The 18,324-nt window shown below is 59.6% G+C and overlaps 1 protein-coding gene across 2 annotated transcripts in view; it reads left to right on the top strand.

Annotated features, from left to right (window-relative positions):
- The first annotated feature begins 4,656 nt into the window (after positions 1-4,656).
- Positions 4,657-18,324, top strand: part of SLC38A10 (solute carrier family 38 member 10) — a 30,423-nt gene continuing 16,755 nt past the window's right edge. For both annotated transcript variants that reach the window (XM_038165302.2, XM_038165301.2), the window contains exons 1-8: positions 4,657-4,911; positions 5,536-5,653; positions 8,491-8,536; positions 9,637-9,730; positions 10,757-10,900; positions 12,591-12,715; positions 15,634-15,736; positions 16,383-16,565. In XM_038165302.2, coding sequence (XP_038021230.2) covers positions 4,804-4,911; positions 5,536-5,653; positions 8,491-8,536; positions 9,637-9,730; positions 10,757-10,900; positions 12,591-12,715; positions 15,634-15,736; positions 16,383-16,565 — 921 coding nt within the window. In that variant the 5' untranslated portion in view covers positions 4,657-4,803. The remainder of the gene's footprint in view (positions 4,912-5,535; positions 5,654-8,490; positions 8,537-9,636; positions 9,731-10,756; positions 10,901-12,590; positions 12,716-15,633; positions 15,737-16,382; positions 16,566-18,324) is intronic.

Here is an 18,324-nt window from a genome sequence, read left to right as displayed (position 1 = left end):
CCCCGCTCCCCGCCGCCGCCGCCGCCCCCGGCCCTGCCCCGCGGTGGCGGCGCCGCGCGCACGTGGCCGGGCAGGGGCATCCCCGGCCGCCCCGCGCCGCCCCTCCCCCCGCGCTCCTATTGGTCCGCGCTGCCCCCTCCCGCGCTCCCATTGGCCCCGGCGCCCCGCACAAACAAAGGCCGGCGCCCGCGGGGGGCTCGGCGCGCCGCCCTCATTGGCGGAGCATGGGCTGGGGGGCAAGCCACGCCCACCGCGGCGCGCCTCGTGCCTTAAAAGGAGATGGGCGTGGCCTGGGCGGGGGGCGGGGCGGCGCGAGCCCATTCATGCGCGCTTCGGGGGGCGGGGCCTGGAGGGGGCCGTGGCGCGCCGCAGGCACGTGGGGGCGCGCGTGGGGGGCGGGGGGCTCGTGGGTGCTGAGCCTGGCGCGTGGCCGCGGGTCGTGCACGCGCTGCACGGGAGCGAGCGGGGCCGCGCTCACGCGGAGTGCGCGCCTCCGGTGGCTGCGGGGCCGCGCGTGGGTGGCTGCGGGGCACGGGGGGGGTCCACGGGTGTCGCACGGACGCGCGTGGGTGGTCGTGGGGCTGGGGCCGGGGCCGGGGTTTTCCCTCCCCAGCCCTAATCCGCAGCCTCCCGGTGCTGCTGCCCCCCACGCACCGGCACCCACGCCCCCCATAGCCTTCGCTTCCCCTGGTCCTGGTGGGGTCCCCCCGGTGGGGACATCGGGGTGACACTGGGGGGACATCGGGGTGACACCACGGGGTTGTTTTGGGGACATCGGGGTGGCCCCAAGGGGATGCTGCAGCCTCGCTGCCCCCCTTCCCCGGCCGGTTCACGCTGTTGGACTCGCGCCGCTTCCCTCCCGGATAAATAGCCTGGATAAATGGGGTCCCTCTCCTCCGTTTTCCTAATGGTGCCCATAAATTTATTTACATTTCCAAGCTGCCAGGTACTCGCATGACACACGGCGTCTTCCAGCCCGTGCCGGAGATATGGATTGAACTTTAGTCTCCGAGCAATTAAGGTGCCTGAAACTGCACTTCATTAATGGTTGTTATGCAATAAAACCGATAAAACTGCCCTTATTTGCAATATAAAAACGCAATTTGTTTTAATTTATGTTTTTAAATACTTGCCGTCTTCTTCCCGGGCTCTGCCAAGCATCTGTCTTCGGGGTGGCCGCGGTCACGTGGAGCAGGCGGCCCTGGCTGCTCCCTGCTGCTGGGGACGGGGCCGGGTGCCCCCCCCGAGCATCCTGCCCCTGGGGGCTGCGGGCAGCGATGAGCCCCACGGAGCAGTTCTGCCACCCCAGCAAAACCCAGCAGCCTGGGAAGGGGCTCCCAGTGCTGCACCGTGGAAGACCCCCAGGACCCTACACTGGGACCCCCACCCCGTCCGTGACCCACATTCTGCTCCTTGTCCCGTGGAAGGTGCCTGGGCTGGGAGGGCAGAGCAGGATCTGGCCCTGGGGGGCAGGAACCCCCCCGGAGGAGCTGCTCCCGGAGGGGAGGAGAGGAGGGGGCAGGTGCTGCTTGGGGCAGGACAAATAAAAGAAGAGAAGGCGAAGGAGGAAGGAGCAGCAGCACGAGGCAATATCGGGCGGTTATTGCCAGCAATAAATATTTCGGAGACCTTTGGGCCGGCAGCGATCGCTCTTCCCGGCGTGGCCCCCTGCACAGCAGCCCCCTCGGCTTCGCTCCCTTTTATCCCGTATTTGTCTGCTTTATTTCAGCTCTGCGGGCTGCACAGCGCCGTACCGAGCTCCTGCTGATTTTGGGGGGGTTGCCCCAAAATGCAGGGGAGGAGCAGCTCCGGGGGCTGCCGGTGGTCCCCCGCTGGCCCCCACTATTCGGTAGCCGGGTGCTGCTGGGTTGCAGGTGAGCAGCTGCAGGATCCCAGTGGGGTTGGGGACACGGTGACTTGAAGCACGTTGTCCTGGGTTTTAGAAATCGCCTCAAGGGGGGCTGCTCTGAAAAGCAAAAATCAGGGAGAAAAGATTAAAAAATCAGGGAGAAAAGAGAAAAAAAAAATCAGGGAGAAAAGAGAAAAAAAATCAGGGAGAAAAAAACAAACAGGGAAAGGGGCAGGAGAGGTGGAAGCAGACGGTTACCAAAACCGGAGCCATCACCACCCTGAGCCCCCCAAAAAGCCCCCAGGCTCAGCTCGCCCAGCACCCCAGGGGTGGGCACAGCGTGGGGATGGAGCCTCCCAACACCTCCCCCAGGGCCCCCCAGGACATCCCAGTGCCCCAGGAGTCCCACCTGGGGATGGGGACAGTGGGGACGGGGACACGGCTGGGGCATCACCAGGATGGGTCGGGGTCCCCGTGGGGTCCCAGTGGGGTCCCCATCCCCGTCCCGCAGTGTGGGGGCTCGCAGGCAGCCAGCTCTCGGCGTGCTCCTGGCTGCCGGCGGCCGTGGAGCACGCGGAGCGGCCACCTGAGCCCTTTTTTCTGCCAGCGTTGAGTTAGGGGCCGTGTAAAACTAATTGGATAAACATGATTTCCCCTCTAACTCGCTGCAGATGTCTCCTCCTCGGCGCAGGGAGAAGGTGAGCTCCCCTTCCCAGGCAGGCAGGGGGCTGCCGTGGGTGCCTGGGGGGGGGGGCTGTGCCCCCCGGAGGGTGCTGAGCCTATTTGGGTGGGGGGTGCCTGGTGCCAGCCCCTCGCCTGGGGACAGGGGGGGGACGGGAAGCCCGCAGAGTTGGGGTCACGGTGGTGTTTCTGCTCCCAGAGGGGTGGAGGTGGTTTGGGAAGTGGGGGTCCCATGTCCAGGTCCCTCGTCCCATGTCCCTGTACCACGTCCCATATGCAGGTCACACATCCCATGTCCCTGTCCCATGTCCCATGTCCTTGTCCCATGTCCCATGTCCAGGTCCCACATCCCTCTTCCAGGCTCCACATCCCACATCTGGGAGCTCCAGCCCCCCCATGACCCCAAGCCGAGCCCCCAGCACCACAGGGAGAGGGGACGCAGGGGACCCATCCCATCGGGTCCCCTCCCGCCTGGCAGCCCTAAACCAGAGCAGGGGGCTGTGGCTGTGGGGAGGGGCACCCCACACGCTGCTCCTGGGACTTTTGCTGGTCCCGTGGGTGCTCCTGGCCCTGAGGGGGCTGAGGATGCCTTGGGGACAGCGTGGGGACACTGGGCCACCCTGCGCCCAGCCCCATGGATCCCCAGCCCCACGGATCCCCAGCCCCACATCCCCAGGACCCCACTGGCAGCAGGGCCAGCGACACCCCCAAACCTCCCCCAAAATCCTTCCCCCCCAAAATCCTTCCTGGGACCTGGCGCTGCCTCGAGCAGCAGCAGGCACCAAAACTCAGCCGGCGCCGCGGCTCCAGCCCCCGGTAGCACCTGGAGGGAATTAGGCAGGCGCGCTCCACCTCCCCGCCAACCTTTTGTAGAGCAAATTCCTGCGGTTACCCAGTGCAATTGCTGCAAATTATACGAGCGCCGCGCGTTCGGGCGCATGGGAACCTTGGCTCGCGCCGCCCTGACCCTGACACTGCTGCTGCGGGCACGAGGCAGCCCCACCACGGGGTCTGCCCTTTGGTTCCCCCCATCTCCGAGGGTTGACCCTGGGGTTCGGGGGTTTTGGGGGGCTCCGGGTGCGCCCCCAGCCCCTCTGAGCCCATGCAAACCCCCATGTTTATTTTTTTTGGGGGGGTCCGGCCATGGGGCTGTGCTCAGTGGGGAGCATTGGGTTGGGTCTGAGCACCAGCCTTGCTGTGTGCATGGTGCACGCGGGCACACGAGGGGATGGTGCACGGCCAGAGGTGCACACGCGTGTGCAAGAGCAGGACGGGAGGGCAGGGGCTGGGCAAAGGCGGCGCCTGGGGTGATGCTGCAGGGGGTGGTGTGTGTGTGCAGGGGTGTGCATGGCTGTGCATTTGGGTGTGCATAGGTGTGTGTGCACGTGAATTTGGGTGTGCAGGGGTGTGTTTTTGGGTGTGCAGGGGTGTGCATTTGGGTGTCTGCAGGTGTGCACACTTGGGTGCATGCATGCGTGTGCATGCGTGTGCATGGCTGTGCATGCACATACACACGTGTACACTCGTGTGCATGCATTGAACCCCCTGTTTGAGCCCCTCGGGTGCCAGCCCAGCGCAGGGCACCCCCCTTTTTGCCCCCCCCATCCCCTTGGGGTGATGCTGGTGGGGATTTGCCCCAGGATGAGGCCTCGTTGGGGGTCCCAGCCCCCCTGCCCTGTGCCTGGGGCTGTGTAGGGGCTGTGGGGGTCCCACCCCACCCCACCCCATCCCCACCCCACTGCCCTGGGGGGTCCCACAGATGGGGAATGGGGGTCGTGCCCCCCCCCACACCCCCCAGGCCCTGCATTAATCTCTGCATTTGGGGTTGGGGGAGGCAGGGGCAGCCCCACACAGCCCCACAAAGCCAGGATCGGGCCCTTGGCCCGGGGAGGGGCTCAGGAGGGTCCCGGGGAGGGGCTCAGAGGGGTCCCAGGGGGGGTCTCGCCCCCCCCCCTTTAGCCTCAGTCCTCCCAGGAGCAGCGAGCTCGGTCCTCCAAGGCAGCTAGAGCGTCGCCGGAAGCGCCAGCGGAGCACCGGAAGCCGGAAGTGCCGCTGTGGCCGGTGCCGGCGCGGGGCGGGGCGGGGGCGCTGCCGCCATGGCGGGCGGCTGAGGGAGGGCGGCGGGGCCGGGACGGGCCGGGACGGGCCCTGAGGGGCGGGGAGGGGCCCTGCGGTGTGTGTGTGTGTGGGGGGGCAGCTCCGGTACCGGAGGAGACCGGGGGGACACCGGGTGTGGGGGGAGGGGGGGGTGGGGGGGGGCACCGGTTTAGGCCATGGCGGCGGCGGCGGCGGCGCCGGGCTCCAACTGGGGCCTGATCATGAACGTGGTGAACAGCATCGTGGGCGTCAGCGTGCTCACCGTGCCCTTCTGCTTCCGGCAGGTACCGGCACCGGCAACGGCACCGGGGGGGTACCCGGTGGGGGAGGCCCCCGGGGGGGGTTGGGGGGGACTGCAGGGGTTGGGGGAGGCCCTGGGGGGGCTGCACCGGGGGTGATGTGGTCGGTGGGGGGGGGTCTGGCCCCGTGCTGAGGCGTCCGGTAAAAAAAACGGAGGGTAACGGGCCCCCCCCCGGTGCCCCCCCCCCTCCCGGTGTCTCCATAGCGGGCAGCCCGGTGCCGTGCCCGTGGTGTGGGGGGGGCGTAAAAAGGGCAGAGGTTGGGCCCTGGGGTCTGCAGCGGGTCCCGGTGCTTTGCAGGGCCTGGGGGCACCGGGGGAGCGCTCACGGCCCTGGGGGGTCACCGGGAGGAGCTGCAGGGCCGTGTCCCACCGAGCCCCCGGCCCCGTTCAGTGCTGGGAGGTGAGCAGGGGGCTGAGACCCCCCCCCCGGGCTGCGGGATCCGGGGCTGGGGTCCCCTCGGGGCTGGCTGTGGGGAACCCCTGGGTGGGCAGGAGTGGGGCTGGGGGTGCCTGAGGGGGATCCTGAGGGGTCTGGGGGGGGGGGTGGGGCTGAGGTCGCTGAATTTTTTTCCATTTTCTCCTTGTTTCTCCCCTTTTTCCCTCGCAGTGCGGCATCGTGCTGGGCGCCCTGCTCCTGGTTTTCTGCTCGTGGATGACCCACCAGTCCTGCATGTTCCTGGTGAAGGCGGCCAACCTCAGCAAGCGCCGCACCTACCCCGGCCTGGGTGAGCGCCGCCGGCTCCCGGCCTTCCTTTTGGCTTTCCCGATTTATTTTTAGGCGGCGGTTTTACCCCAAACTCTTAATTTACAGCTTGCAGCCCGGTTTTCTTGGCACGCCCAGCAGCTTCTGGGGGCAGCGCTCAATCTGTGCCCTGTTCCCCCCCATCGCTCTCCGTCCCCTGGGGGGAGGAATTGGAGGCTTTAATCCTGCTCCTGGGGTTAACGGGCACCAAATTGTTTGGGCTCTGCGGGGCAGGGGAGGGGATGCAGGCGCTGAGTGATGGAAACCCAAGCGTTTTTGGGAGCCGCCTGCTGCCAATTATTTGGCTTTGCCCCCCCGCCCCCCTCTCCCCGCCCAGCGCGCTGCCGAGGACATCGGGTCCTGGCACGGAGCTGCCACCCGGAGCGTTTGTGGCAGAGCTGGGGGGGAGCCGGGAGGAAACGCTGCCAGCTTCCAGGCGGCCGGGAAAACAGAAACATCTGCGGGGGCCGTGGGGGGGGGGGTTGGCAGCGCCCTCCAGCTCCCTGCCTCGGCTCCTCTGCGCTGGCGCTAGCGCCGGGCTCTGGTGGTGACCTCTCTGCCTGCCGCGGGGGGCACGAGGGGGTGGTTGGGTTTGGGACCCCCTCAGGTGGCACGTGAAAGCGCAGGGGAGGTGGTTTTTTCATCGTTTTCTCTTGTTTTTGTGTTTTCTTTTTTGGGGTGGAGTTTTTTGGGTGGCAGCTGGGGAAGGAGTTTGGGAGGTGCGTGGCTCAGGGTGCTGACAGCTGGGTTTCCTCCACGCTCGCGGTGCCCAAAGTGCTCGGCTCCTGCCGGGCTTTATCTGCTGGAAACTAAACAGGGCAAAAACGGCCGCAGCCTCCAAGGCCGTGCCTCTGGGCCTGCAGGGAACGCTGAGCCAGCCAGGAGCCCTCAGGTAGCACCCGGCTGCGGTGAAACCAGCCCTGGTGTGTCGCCTCCCCCAGGGAAAAGGGATCCTCGGCGCTTTCAGAGCCAAGGGGCTCGGGTACACAGAGGCTGGCGACGTTTCCAAGCTTCCTGGCACCTCCTGGCATCTCCTGGCACCTCCTGGCACGCCGAACGAAGCCTCTCCTCCCTCCCCAGGCGCTGGGAGAGGTGCCACGGGGCTCGGGCAGGGGAAGGGAGGGGGCTGGGAGGAAAAGGCAGCGGCTCCCGCGCCGCATCCTAATGCAGCCAGGCCGGGCAGCTCCACACAGGCAGCCTTTGTCAGCGCCCGCCTGTGCCCCGCTGCATCTGCAGCTGAGCCCGGGGGAGGCTTTGGCAGCGCCGAGGGACTGGGGGCCCTTCCGGAGGTGCTCTGAGAGCTGGGGGGGGCACAAAAGAGCCAGGCTCGTACCGGGCTGATGCTGGTCCCGTATGGCTGCGGGGCTGGGCTGCCCGGGGAGAGGAGAAGCAGCTCGGGCAGCTCCCTGCAGCGAGAAGTGCCGAAATGCAGGCTGCTCGGTGCAGTGACCACAATTAAAAAAGGGTTTCTCTAATTACCGAGCGGGTTCGGCTCTGCCCGGCTTGAGATCCCCTTCCCTGAGCAGATAAAGGACCCAATTTTCCCATATCTGACCTAAATTCTGAAGGCTGCTCTCGGCAGAGCTCCGAGGGGACAGGCTGCTGGTTGCCACCAACAGGAGGCACCGAGGCTGCGTGGTGTCAGAAAGGAGCCCCGGGGTCAGTGCCACAGAACCAGGCCTCTGCAGCAGCCCCCGGGGAGGACAATTTTATCGTTTTTATCCCCTGCTGGTTCCCCTCCCTCGTGCCAGCCCCATGGAGCCGGGGGCGATGAGAGCTGGAGGCTGCTCCTCGCACCGCCGGCTGTTTTCGGCGCTGCCCCTCGCCGCAGCTCCGCGTTGTTTTTCTGCTGCCGCCCTCCCGCTGAGCCTTTTTTTTTTTATTATTTTATTTTCGTTCCGCGGGAGAACACGCTGTCTCCTTAATTTTTAACTCGAGCCGAGTCCAAAGGAACCGTCGATTGTAAGTTAATATTTAAAATAACAGGGGGAGCTTCCAGGAGGGAATAAATTTGCTCTCTGGCGGGCGCTGGGGAGGGGGCAGAGGGGAACCCGGGGGGGGGGTTCGTGCTGGGCTTCTGCAGTGCCACGGGCGGGCAGCGCGGTCCCTGCTTGGAACTGGAGGCCTCAATTCCCACTCTGCCCAGCGAGATCTAAAAATACGTGCGGCGGTTTCTTGGCTTTTTCTTTTTAAGAAAAAAAACAATGGTTTGAAGAGGAGCGACCATTCTCCGCTCCAGCCCCAGCACGGGAAGGGGGGAGCCAAGCGTTGGCAGCAGCCCTTTGGTGTGGGCTGCGAGTGCCGGGGGTTCTGGGCGTGGGGTTTGAACGTTCTGGCCACCGGCTCAGCTCTCCCATCCAGCAGCGTCAGGCGGCTCGCTTCGAGTGGGGAGATAAAAATAAAACAGGGGGAGCTTGGTTGCAATTCTGCGCCGCGGTCGCTTCTCGCCACGCAGCATCTTCGACGTGCGCATTCCCTCCGCCGCGCCGACTTGCCTTTAATGGTTGCCATGTGTGGCTGCTGCTTCGCGCTCCTTTTTTTTTAAAATAGAATGGGGAAGAAGAAGAAAAAAAAAAAAAAAAGGAAAAATAACCTGCTGTCTGTCTTCCCCTCGTCTTTCTTACCCGTCTGATGTGGTTCTCAGTTTGTGGAGGGAGTGGCTGAAAAGGAAAATGGGAGGGTGGGCAAGGGAAACCAGCCCCAAAACCCAGCCCTGGCGGGTTGCTGCCCTCTGCCACTGTTATTATTGAATTTCTGACTGATGTTTGGGACGTTCCCTGCATTAACTGCAACTTTTTTTTTTTTTCCCTCTTACACCAGCATTTCACGCCTATGGAAAAGCAGGAAAAATGTTGGTGGAAACAAGGTAACCTGCACTCAAAGCTCGAACAGCTCGGCTTTCATGAGGAATGCTCCCGTGCCTCCTGTGGCCTTTCTGTGCTCGTTTCCCGTGCTGCTGCCTCTCCTGCTCCCACCAGGCCTCCTTGGCAGCTAGAATTTGAACACGAAAGTGAGCGAGGTGCCCGAGCACAGCCTGTGTACTTTGTCCCCAGCACCTCGTGCCCGCTTCTGAGCTCGTGAGCTCCTCCCCGGCTCTGCTGCGTGCTGGGAAACCGTGGGCAGGTCGCTCGTGGCTGTTTTCCAGGGGTGAGATCCCTGCCAAGGCTGCCGTGAGCTCGCAGGAGAGGTCAGGACCTCAAATCTGCCCTCTGGCTTCCCGGAGCCGCCCGCTCCTCCCCTCGGTGCCGCCTTGCCCCGCGGGGCCCCAGGCGCTGGGAGGTGCCCTGCGGTGGAAGTCCTGTCCCCAGGGCTGGTGGTCCTGTTCCTTGGACAACCCTGACAAAAAATTGACCCCAGACAATCCCTTGCTGCAGAAAATCCCTCGCAGGTTGTTCAGCAGCCCAGGCAGGCGATGGGGTGTTGTTACCACGCTGCCTTTTCCAGAAGAGATCCCCTGGTGGAGGCATCTTGTGCTCTGGCCGGGCTCTGGTGCCCTCTCTTTCTCTGATCCCTGCTGCCGAGCACCAAAAATACGCAGAATCTTTCTCAAATGCTGCTGGTCCATGCAGGCAGCTGCTGTGGATGGAGAACCTGCTTCACTGCTGGTCACCAAATGTGTTTTGGGGTGGGTTCTGCAAAATTTGGCGGTCATCTCCATTGATGTGCCAAAAACTTGGGTTAGTTTGGGCGTGGACGTGCTTCAGAGCAAGGTGCTCTGGGGCTGCTTCCCCACTGAAGACAAGCGAGCAGCTGGCTGCATGGATTTGAAGGCATTTTAAAGGTTCTCCATTTGCTGTTTCCCTGTAAATCCTCGGGAAGCTTCTTGGGAGAGCGCGGGAGGGTTTTGAGCCACCTGTGGCTGTTGTGGTTGGGTGCAGAGAGAGGTCCCTGAGACCTCGCCTGTGCCGCAGCTGCGCTCCGGGGCTCCTGCTTCAGCCTCCTAACCTCTGTCCTGTTGTTTTGCAGCATGATCGGGCTGATGCTGGGGACTTGCATTGCTTTCTATGTTGTCATTGGTGATTTGGGGTCCAACTTCTTTGCTCGGCTGCTCGGATTCCAGGTAAATCAATCCTCGCTGCGCTGCCTCTCCCGTGCAGGCGGCAGGCCATGGGCTGCTGTGGGGTCATCTCCTGGCAGGCTGTAACAGCACACCTCGTGAGCAGAATTTCCTTAGAATCATACAGAAAACCCTCTTAAGATCATCAAGTCCAATTCTTTTGCTCTGTGAGGTCCTGGAAGCTCAGACGTATGCCGAACAGTCAGATGTGCAACACCTCCAGTGAGGCACGGCCAACAAAATGAATCCTTTTAATATTGCTCACTATTAATTCTGAAGCAGATTTGTGAAGGAAATAACTCCTGTCCTAATTCTCACCCCTCCCAGGCAGTGCCAGCCAGTTCTGAGCTCACCCCTTTGCAGCCCCCTGGTTCAAGAGGGATTTTTGCCCTTTTCCCTCGGTGTTTTAGTGGCCAAAGCCACGGATCACCTGCCTCCTCGGGGATGAAATCTGCCCCGTGGCAGCCCCGGTGTTGGTGCTGGAGGCTGCAGCAGCCCCCGGAGGAGGGGAGCAGAGAGGGGCTGTGGAGGGGGCTTTGGCGGGGCCGTTATCTGCTCCGCCTGCTGCTGCTAAGCTCTGATTAAGGGACTGTGAAGTTAAAAAGATGCGTCGTGGCTGCAGCCAAATGAGGTATTAAATATTTCCCAGCGTTTCAGAGTGTTCTGCTATAATAAATACCAATGTGAGGTTTTGATTAATTTTCTGGATCAGAATTTTCAAGACTTCAATCTCCTGGTTCCCGAGTAAGTTCGGATTTGATTTAATTGCACGAAAATGCTCAGCTGGCTGGCGCTGGATTAGCATTTAAAGCTCCCCCCTCCCCACATTTCCACTTCGGGGTGGACCTGTCACACGCGGCGTAGAGCAACAGTGTCACCCAGTGACTGCGTGAGCTCCTCGCAGAGCTGGCTGTGGGAATGGCAGCATCAGATCTTTAAATCCCTGCAGAATCACGGGCAGGAGTTGCTTTGCTGCTCCCCCGGGGTATTTCGAGCGTGCTTCAGTTCTCCCTGCTGCTCCCTTTCCAGGTGTCGGGCAGCTTCCGCATAGTCCTGCTCTTCGCCGTCTCCTTGTGCATCGTGCTTCCCCTGAGCCTGCAGAGGAACATGATGGCCTCCATCCAGTCCTTCAGTGCCATGGCGCTCATCTTCTACACCGTGTTCATGTTCGTGGTGGGTATCGGGGCTGGGAACGCTGTTTTCCCAGGGGGTTACCGCAGATGTTCCTGCTCGAACCCTGCTGGGACAGCCTGCAGGTGCAGGGCTCAAGTTTAACGCGTCCTTCCTGATAAAGAGTGCTGAGAGTGCCCGGTGTAACAACCAGGCTGCATCACTCGGGCTCGTGAGGGCAGGAGCACAGCGAGCAGGAGCTGGCCAGCAGCTCTGTGCGCTCACAAACACCGGATTACAGCGGCCGAGAGCATTTGTGGTTCATTCTCCTGTTGGTATCTTGTAATTTAGGGCTCCAAAGTTTAAATCGGAGGATGGGAGATGTGTGGGGGGAAAGTTCCTGGAATCAGGAAGGCTTTTATCAAATGTTAGAGCTTTGCCTTGAAACCTCAGCGCTTGCAGCGTGTCGTGGGAGGACGATTCCCGTTAACAACCGCGCGTCCTTCAGGCTTTCTGCAGCTGAGGGTTGTGACTTTGTTCGCCACCACTTCTGTTTCTTGTGCAGGGAAAGCTTCAAAACTCTCCGCCCCGGTACAAGGGCGTTTTATTTGTTCACCGATTTTTCTCGAAGCATTCTCCTTTACTGAGATAAATGGATTCTTGACCATTTAGATCAAGTAGAGTAAGTGGAGGGTGATCCAAAGCTCGCCCTGTTTGGCTTGGCCAAGCTTCGTTACGCAGCACCATTCACTGAGAGGTGGGGACTTTATGTACCTTGTAATGACTTCAGTTTGTGCTCCGTGGATGCTCGTGCAGCTTGATCTTGGAGCCCCAGCCCGATCTGCCCCAAATTTCAGTCCTGGAAGAGCTGAAACGAAAGAAATAGGAAGGAGTGGAGATTTCTTGTACTTAATGTTTTTTTTAGTAGGTCGGGCTGTGTCACACTTCTGAGTTTGCCTCTGTAACAAGCCTGGAAACTGTAAATGAGTGTTTTACAAAACTCCTGTGTTGCAGAAGCTGTGCCTTTAAGAAAACCACAACATTTCATGAGACTTGGCTGCCCTAAAACGTAATCTCTGGGGATTAGAAAACCCCCATTCAGGCGATATTATAAACAGGCATTCAGACATATTTACCTTCTGTTTCCTGTGCAACCCAATGCCTGCCAGCTTCCCTGTCAATGGCCAAAGAGCTCCCCTGGCCTCAACCGGGTGCCTCACTCCCCTTTTTTCATGAAATTTATCCTTGTCTTCAGTGAACCGGCGGTGTTAAGTGGTTCTGGAGTAGCACTGGGCAGGTGGGGTCCTCTTCAAGGAACTTTTGTCATTCTCTGTTGAACAGGATCTCCGAGGCAAATGCTGCGTCTCGTTTGGATGTAAAAAACGGTTTTAAAAAAAGCGCAAAAGACATTCTGGGAACAATAACTCTCACAGTTAGATGTGTCAGTGGAAATTGTTCCACCCTGGTGCGTGCTGTGATGTCTGATGGCATCAAACAGGGGGGAATGCCATACATCTTGTAAAATACACCCAGGATCCGTGGTGGCAAGGGGCCAGTGAGGCTGTCGTGAGTGTTATTAAAGTGGGTGGGAGGGGTGGGGGGCTGGTGATTTTGTCTCTCAGAGCTCAGGCTGTGGTCGGCAGCGCGAGCTGTTCTCCGTGAGCTGCCACGTGCTGCCTTTTACCCCAGCACTGGCGTTTTCTGTCAGTCTGGGGCTGGATCTTAACCCTTTTTTTCTTTCTTTCGGCTGCAGATCGTGCTGTCGTCCTTCAAGCACGGCCTCTTCAGCGGGCAGTGGCTGCAGCGAGTTAGCTACACCCGCTGGGAGGGCATCTTCCGCTGCATCCCCATCTTCGGCATGTCGTTTGCCTGCCAGTCGTAAGTACCTGCCCTTCCCTTCTGGCAGCCGGGGCGTGCGAGACGTCTTTGTGAGGGCAGGGGGGTTGTGAGGGATAGATGCCATCTGGTTTCCTTTTTTTTCTTCGAATCAAAATCTTTTCCAGCCCGCTGAAGTACGGCGTCTCGTTCAGACGTGCCCCTTTTGTTCCCTAGGTGGGGGAGGGAGTTGGATTTCACGGGGGAGTTACTGCACGTGGGCAACGTGAGATCATTTGGGCCAAACAGCCCCGCGGTGCAATGCACGTTGCTTCTGGTGCAGCCCCATCAGTGGGGAATTTCCCTCGTTTCTTGGAGGGAATGGCTGAGTACCAGGGAAGGCTGCGTGGCTCCTGATGGCTGCAGGGCTCCGTGCGGGGCAGCGTGTGCTTGTGGCTGCTCCCTGCTCCCCCAAACTTTGAGAACACTCAGCAGATCTCGGGATGGCTGGCTGCATGTTTGCAGCTACCTGCTTGCAGCGAGGGTTTCCTCTGGCTCACGGGAGGCCCTGATGGCAGAGCAGGCTCTTTCCGTGCTTCTAACAGCATTACCTTCGGCACCAGAATGGCAAGTGAGCAATACGTGCTTGGCCAGAATAGAAACAGACTTTAAATAGAGGTGTAAATCCAAATGTGGACACGGAAAAGACCATCCTCATTTGGAAGGCTGGCAGAGTTGGGCTTTCCCCCCTGTAGTTCTAGCAAATGGGTAGCATGCCAGCAGTAAATGAATGTGACAGATAAAATTTGTTCAGACTGCTGTGTTTACACCCACACGCAAGATCCAAATCATCATTTTCCACTTATCGGCTCTCTTGGCAGCTTGGTTCCTACCCCAGCACGCTCCAGTCTTGCTGTTTAATGTCTCCATTACAACTGGCGAAGGGAGTTGTGTTCTTCTACAGCTTTACCTTGTTAACATCTTAGAATTTTTCAATTCCCCTTTTTTTTTTCTCGTGGTAGCCACACGGTACCCAGCACTGTTTTGCTGGGAGCTGGAAACAGGGAAATCCTCTGCTCTGGGCCAGCGTGCACGTACCTCGATACAGAGTCCATCACAGCTCTGGCATGGCAAGCCAAACCTAAAGCTGAGTTTTTTTTCCAAGCATCAGGGCAATACCCTGCCCCCAGGCCAAGCACTCTTTATAAGCATGTCATTCTCAGCTAGGTAGGCTTAATTTTGCTAACTCCTGAATCACCTTTTAAAAAAATAATTCTAACATAAAACAAAAATCCCTTTCCTCCAGCACGTAAAGGCAGCATCCAGTAAGGAAAAATAAACCTTGAGAAACCAATGGTTTATGTGAGAGTTTGATGCCTTTTGCTCTTTAAAAGCCATCCTGTTGGGGCTGAACTTGCAAAGTAGGTCGCTCCTCTCCCGTTGCGCAGCACGGAAATGTGCTGTGGGGTGAGAACAGAGCGCAAGGACTCGGGGCTCCCCTCTGCTCCCCTCAGCCTCCCTGCCTCACCTTGGTCGAGTCGCTGAGCCCACCAAGTGCTGAATTCACAGGAGTACCACAAGTCAGGGGGGTTCATTGCCTCTGAGCACCAGCTCCCTGCAGGCAGAGGTATTGCTGTGTTTGGGGAGGCTGCGGGGTGACCACGACCCTGGGGTGAGGACAGCACAGTGGCTCCGACCCCTCCAAAGCAAGGCCATCGTCTCTGAGTCAGGTCTTGGTGCTTCTGCTGGCTTGTGCCTGTGCTCAGGAGGAGAGGATACCTGCTCACACCCTCTTTGAGGTGCTGCTGCTAGAACAGACAACGTGTGATGTGTTCATCAGGCCAGACCCCGATGCGTCGCTGCCTCCAGCGCTCTCCTGCTTAAAAGCAAACCCCGGGCGCACCAGCACGCGCTGCCTGCTCCGTGCTCCCTCTCTTGCTTTGTCCTGGCTTTGGCGGTCAGGAGGACCCCACAGCACGCTTTCAGACCCCGAGCAGTTTCTCCAACCCCAAGAAAACCAAATGTCTGCAGGCAGCTGACCCAGCTGAGGTCGCTGCACACCAGGCGGGGAAGGAGCCGAAGCCACGCGGCTCCCCGGGAAGCTTCGGTCCCTGCCGGTGGCTGCATCTCATCGCTTCCTCAAGCTGCTGCTCAGCTCCCTTTGTGCAGAGCCCTTTGAAGTTAGGGGATTAAGGGTTAAGGATTTTTCTGTTTGGCCTCGGCTCCGCACGCTCTGGGTTAATGGCTTTTTGCCCACTGGAGCTGGGGATGCCCCTTCCCCTCTGCCTGGATGCACCCCCCTCCTCCTGAGAGCGACGTGGGTAACGCGAAGCCAGGATGGAGCCACTTGAATTCGAGTAGCAAGAGGTTAATGAGTTGCTAAAATATGCACCTGATGTCACAAAGTGCATTCCACATGCTTTCCAAGCCTGTAAATACCCCAAATCCGTGTAATTGGCGCTCCCAGCTTTCTATGAACCGAGCCCTAGCAGCAGCGCTGCAACACGGCGGGCGCTGCGTTCAGCTTTGTTTGTTTAACTTTTCTTTTAGACAGTGCGATGCTCTAACCTTCTTCCTGCTTTTACTCTGTAAACACGGCGTTGCTTTAATTATCAGCACAGCCAGCTCCAAGAACAATAATCGCAGTGCGCTGCCTGGCCTGGTGCCACTGGTGTTTCAGTGGAACAAATGGTCATTCATTTTGCAACACTTCTGAACCAAAATGTTTACATCACACGTTCAGCTCCACGTGGTGGGGTGGGGAGAGCAGGAATATTTTTGCAACACTTAAAGTTATGAGTGTTCTGAAATCTCTTGGCATTGGCAGTATAAATTGTGGAATAGCAGCGAGTGTTTGTGCTCCATAGGGGGAAGGTGTCAGGGAGTCTTTGCTGCTGGGCTGAGGCAGGGAACGTGCTCGAGTTCGTTTTTTTTCTCTCTCTGTAGAAAGTTTCCTCAAATAACTTGCCCCTTTTCTACAGTCAGGTCTTGCCTACCTATGATAGCTTGGATGAGCCGTCTGTTAAAATCATGAGCTCCATATTTGCTTCTTCCCTAAACGTGGTCACCACCTTTTACATCACGGTAAGAAACTTCCCCTTCTCTTCCCTTGCCAGAAGCCGTGCTGCGGAGGGGCAGCAGGGCCGATGGTTTATCTGCAGCTGGGGCTGGTTCCTGCTGTATTGATTCTGAAAGATGTTTCGTGATTGCTGAAAGCAAAGTGAGCTGGGAGATGATGCAGGGAAGGGGGCAGGAGGCGTTTGGAGAGCCCCAGTTCTCAGCCCAGCACGCTTCCTTGGGTGGAGGCAGTGGGGACGCAGCTCCTCCGTGCACATCAGCCTGCTGCCTGCCTGCCAGGGCACAGCCCTGGGTTTAGGAGAGCTTCTTTCAGCCTGTTGAAGTGGGAAAGATGCGGAGGGAGCAGTTAATAAATCCTGAGAGCAGCCTCCCCTGTGAGGCAGCCTGCTGCAGGAAATCCTCACGGCCCATCCTTTGTGGGACAGGGGCTGGCAGCAGGCACTGCGTTGCTGCCTGGTGTCGGAGGCCACGGCAGCTCTCCCTCGCTGCAGTGCTCTCCATGAAAACCCCCTGTGCTTGGGGAGAAACTCGCCTCTGCTTTTTAGGGAGGGCCTGCACCCAGGAGGTCACCGACCCCCCCTTTTATAGCGAGCGGGTGTGAATGTGCTTTGGAGTCAAACCCCCTCCGCTCACCTCCCCTCCTGCCGGACAGGTGGGGTTCTTTGGCTACGTGAGTTACACTGAAGCCATTGCTGGGAACGTCCTAATGAACTTCCCTTCCAACCTTGTGACGGAGATGATTCGCGTGGGATTCATGATGTCGGTAGCCGTGGGGTTTCCCATGATGATTCTCCCGTGCAGACAGGCGCTGAACACCCTTCTCTTTGAGCAGCAGGTAAGAGCTTCTTGCGCGGCCAGGAGCAGCTCCCTGCCTTGGCCTGCACCTTTGACACTTGCTTTTTGGAGGGCTGCTGTGGCTGTCTGCCTTCTGCTGCCTTGGATCTGCGAGGCTCCGCTGCCAGCCACGAATTTCTGAGTCGTGAGGGGCACTCGCTACCCCAGGGGGGGACAAATCCTCCATCACGGTGAAATCCCGAGTGGCAGCGGTGCAGCAGGAGCCCCGTGGCGGTCTGCAGAATTAATCCGTGGCTCTCCGAGGTTCCTTCCCTCCCTGCAGAGGAATTTCGTGGGCTGGGGGTGCGAGTCTGGATCCTGCCACGGCTCCGCTGCACCCCAGCTCACGTGGCAGCCGCTGCCCCGCTCGGCTCTCCCGTCGAAGCGTCGCACGGTTCAGAGCTGAGCGGTTCTCCCCCTCACAAAGAGGGAGAAATGTGCTTTTGGAAACAGAGGAGCCTCCTTATTTCCTGCTGCTCCAGCTGGCACCCTTTTGCTGGCCAACTCGATCTTGCTTTGCATTTAGCTCCAGCTTCTGTTCCTGGCCTCAGAGCCCGGCCTCATTTCTTCTCTGCGTGCCTGCTCGTTTCTGCTCTTTTATTATTATTATTCTCATCTTTCCACCTCTGTCAATAGCTCCCTGAGCAGCCTTCTCCTCTGCGGGTTCAGATGTCCCCTTCTGCCGGTGCCTCGCGGGCTGTTTGGTGCCGATGTGGTGCAGAACCGTGCGGCGGAGCGCGCCCCTCTCCCACACGTTCACCTTTCCCAGGGTCAGATCTTCAGACAGCCTTTGTGGCTATAGCTGGGCTGTCTGATTTAGACTGTAAGTCCCTTGTGGCAGTAGCGTGTTCTCCTCTGTGTATTGTACAGCACTAAGCATGCCGATGGTATTCAGTAAATAACAGTAAGAGATTGTGGGAATGTTCTGAGGCCTTTGTGTATCTGCATAAATAGAAACCTCTTAGGGCAGGAAATAAAACTCGAGCAATTTATAGCTCTAAATCCTGCCACTTCTGCCTGTGAGAAGCCCCTGGCTCTTTTCTCACGTCGGGAGGGTCTGAGGATGAGGGAAGAGTGCTGGCGAAAGCCAGCAGGCGTGGAGGAGAGCAGCTCTGGGGACGCTCTGGGTTCTCCCCCGGGTCCCCGATGTGTCACTTCGCTTTTCTCTCCCACCCCTGCAGCCGGGAGCGCGGGGACCTGCCGGGTCCCTAGGGCCCGTGGCATCCTGTGCTTTCCTTCCACACCTCCTGCTCGGGGAGTGTGGGACGGGACGGGAAACGGGGGGTGCCTGGAAGCCCTCCAGCACCAGCAGCTCCCCCACAGCTCCGTCACGTCGAGGAGCCGACCCACGCGCCGCACCGTGCTGGGAATTAGCCCTGCTCCCCGAGGCGTTGGGGATGCCGTGGGGTGGCTGTGCCGGAGCTCTTCCCCCGTGCCTGTCCCCCCCCCCTCCTCTCCTGCCTTCCCAGCTGCGCCTCTTTCTCATGCCCTTGGCCTTGGGGCCGCTCGCAGAGGCCGAGCAGCAGCAGCACTGGCAGAGGGATTCGGATACAGCTGTACGGTTCACGTTTGGGGCAGGATGGAAACTGCAGATTTGGCTCCTTGCCTCCCATCAGTCTTGTTCTGAAGGTTCCAGCGCAGTTGCATATTTAAAAGTGCTCAGCCACGTCTAGCTGCCCCCCACCCCGCAGAGAGCACAGCGCTCAGCTCGTGAAACTGCCCCTGTCCTGTCCCCCGTGCCCCCCTTATCCCCCCTGGAG

The sequence above is a fragment of the Anas platyrhynchos genome, chromosome 19, assembly GCF_047663525.1.
Source record: "Anas platyrhynchos isolate ZD024472 breed Pekin duck chromosome 19, IASCAAS_PekinDuck_T2T, whole genome shotgun sequence".
NCBI lineage: Eukaryota > Metazoa > Chordata > Aves > Anseriformes > Anatidae > Anas > Anas platyrhynchos.
This window is presented reverse-complemented; position numbering and strand designations above follow the sequence as displayed.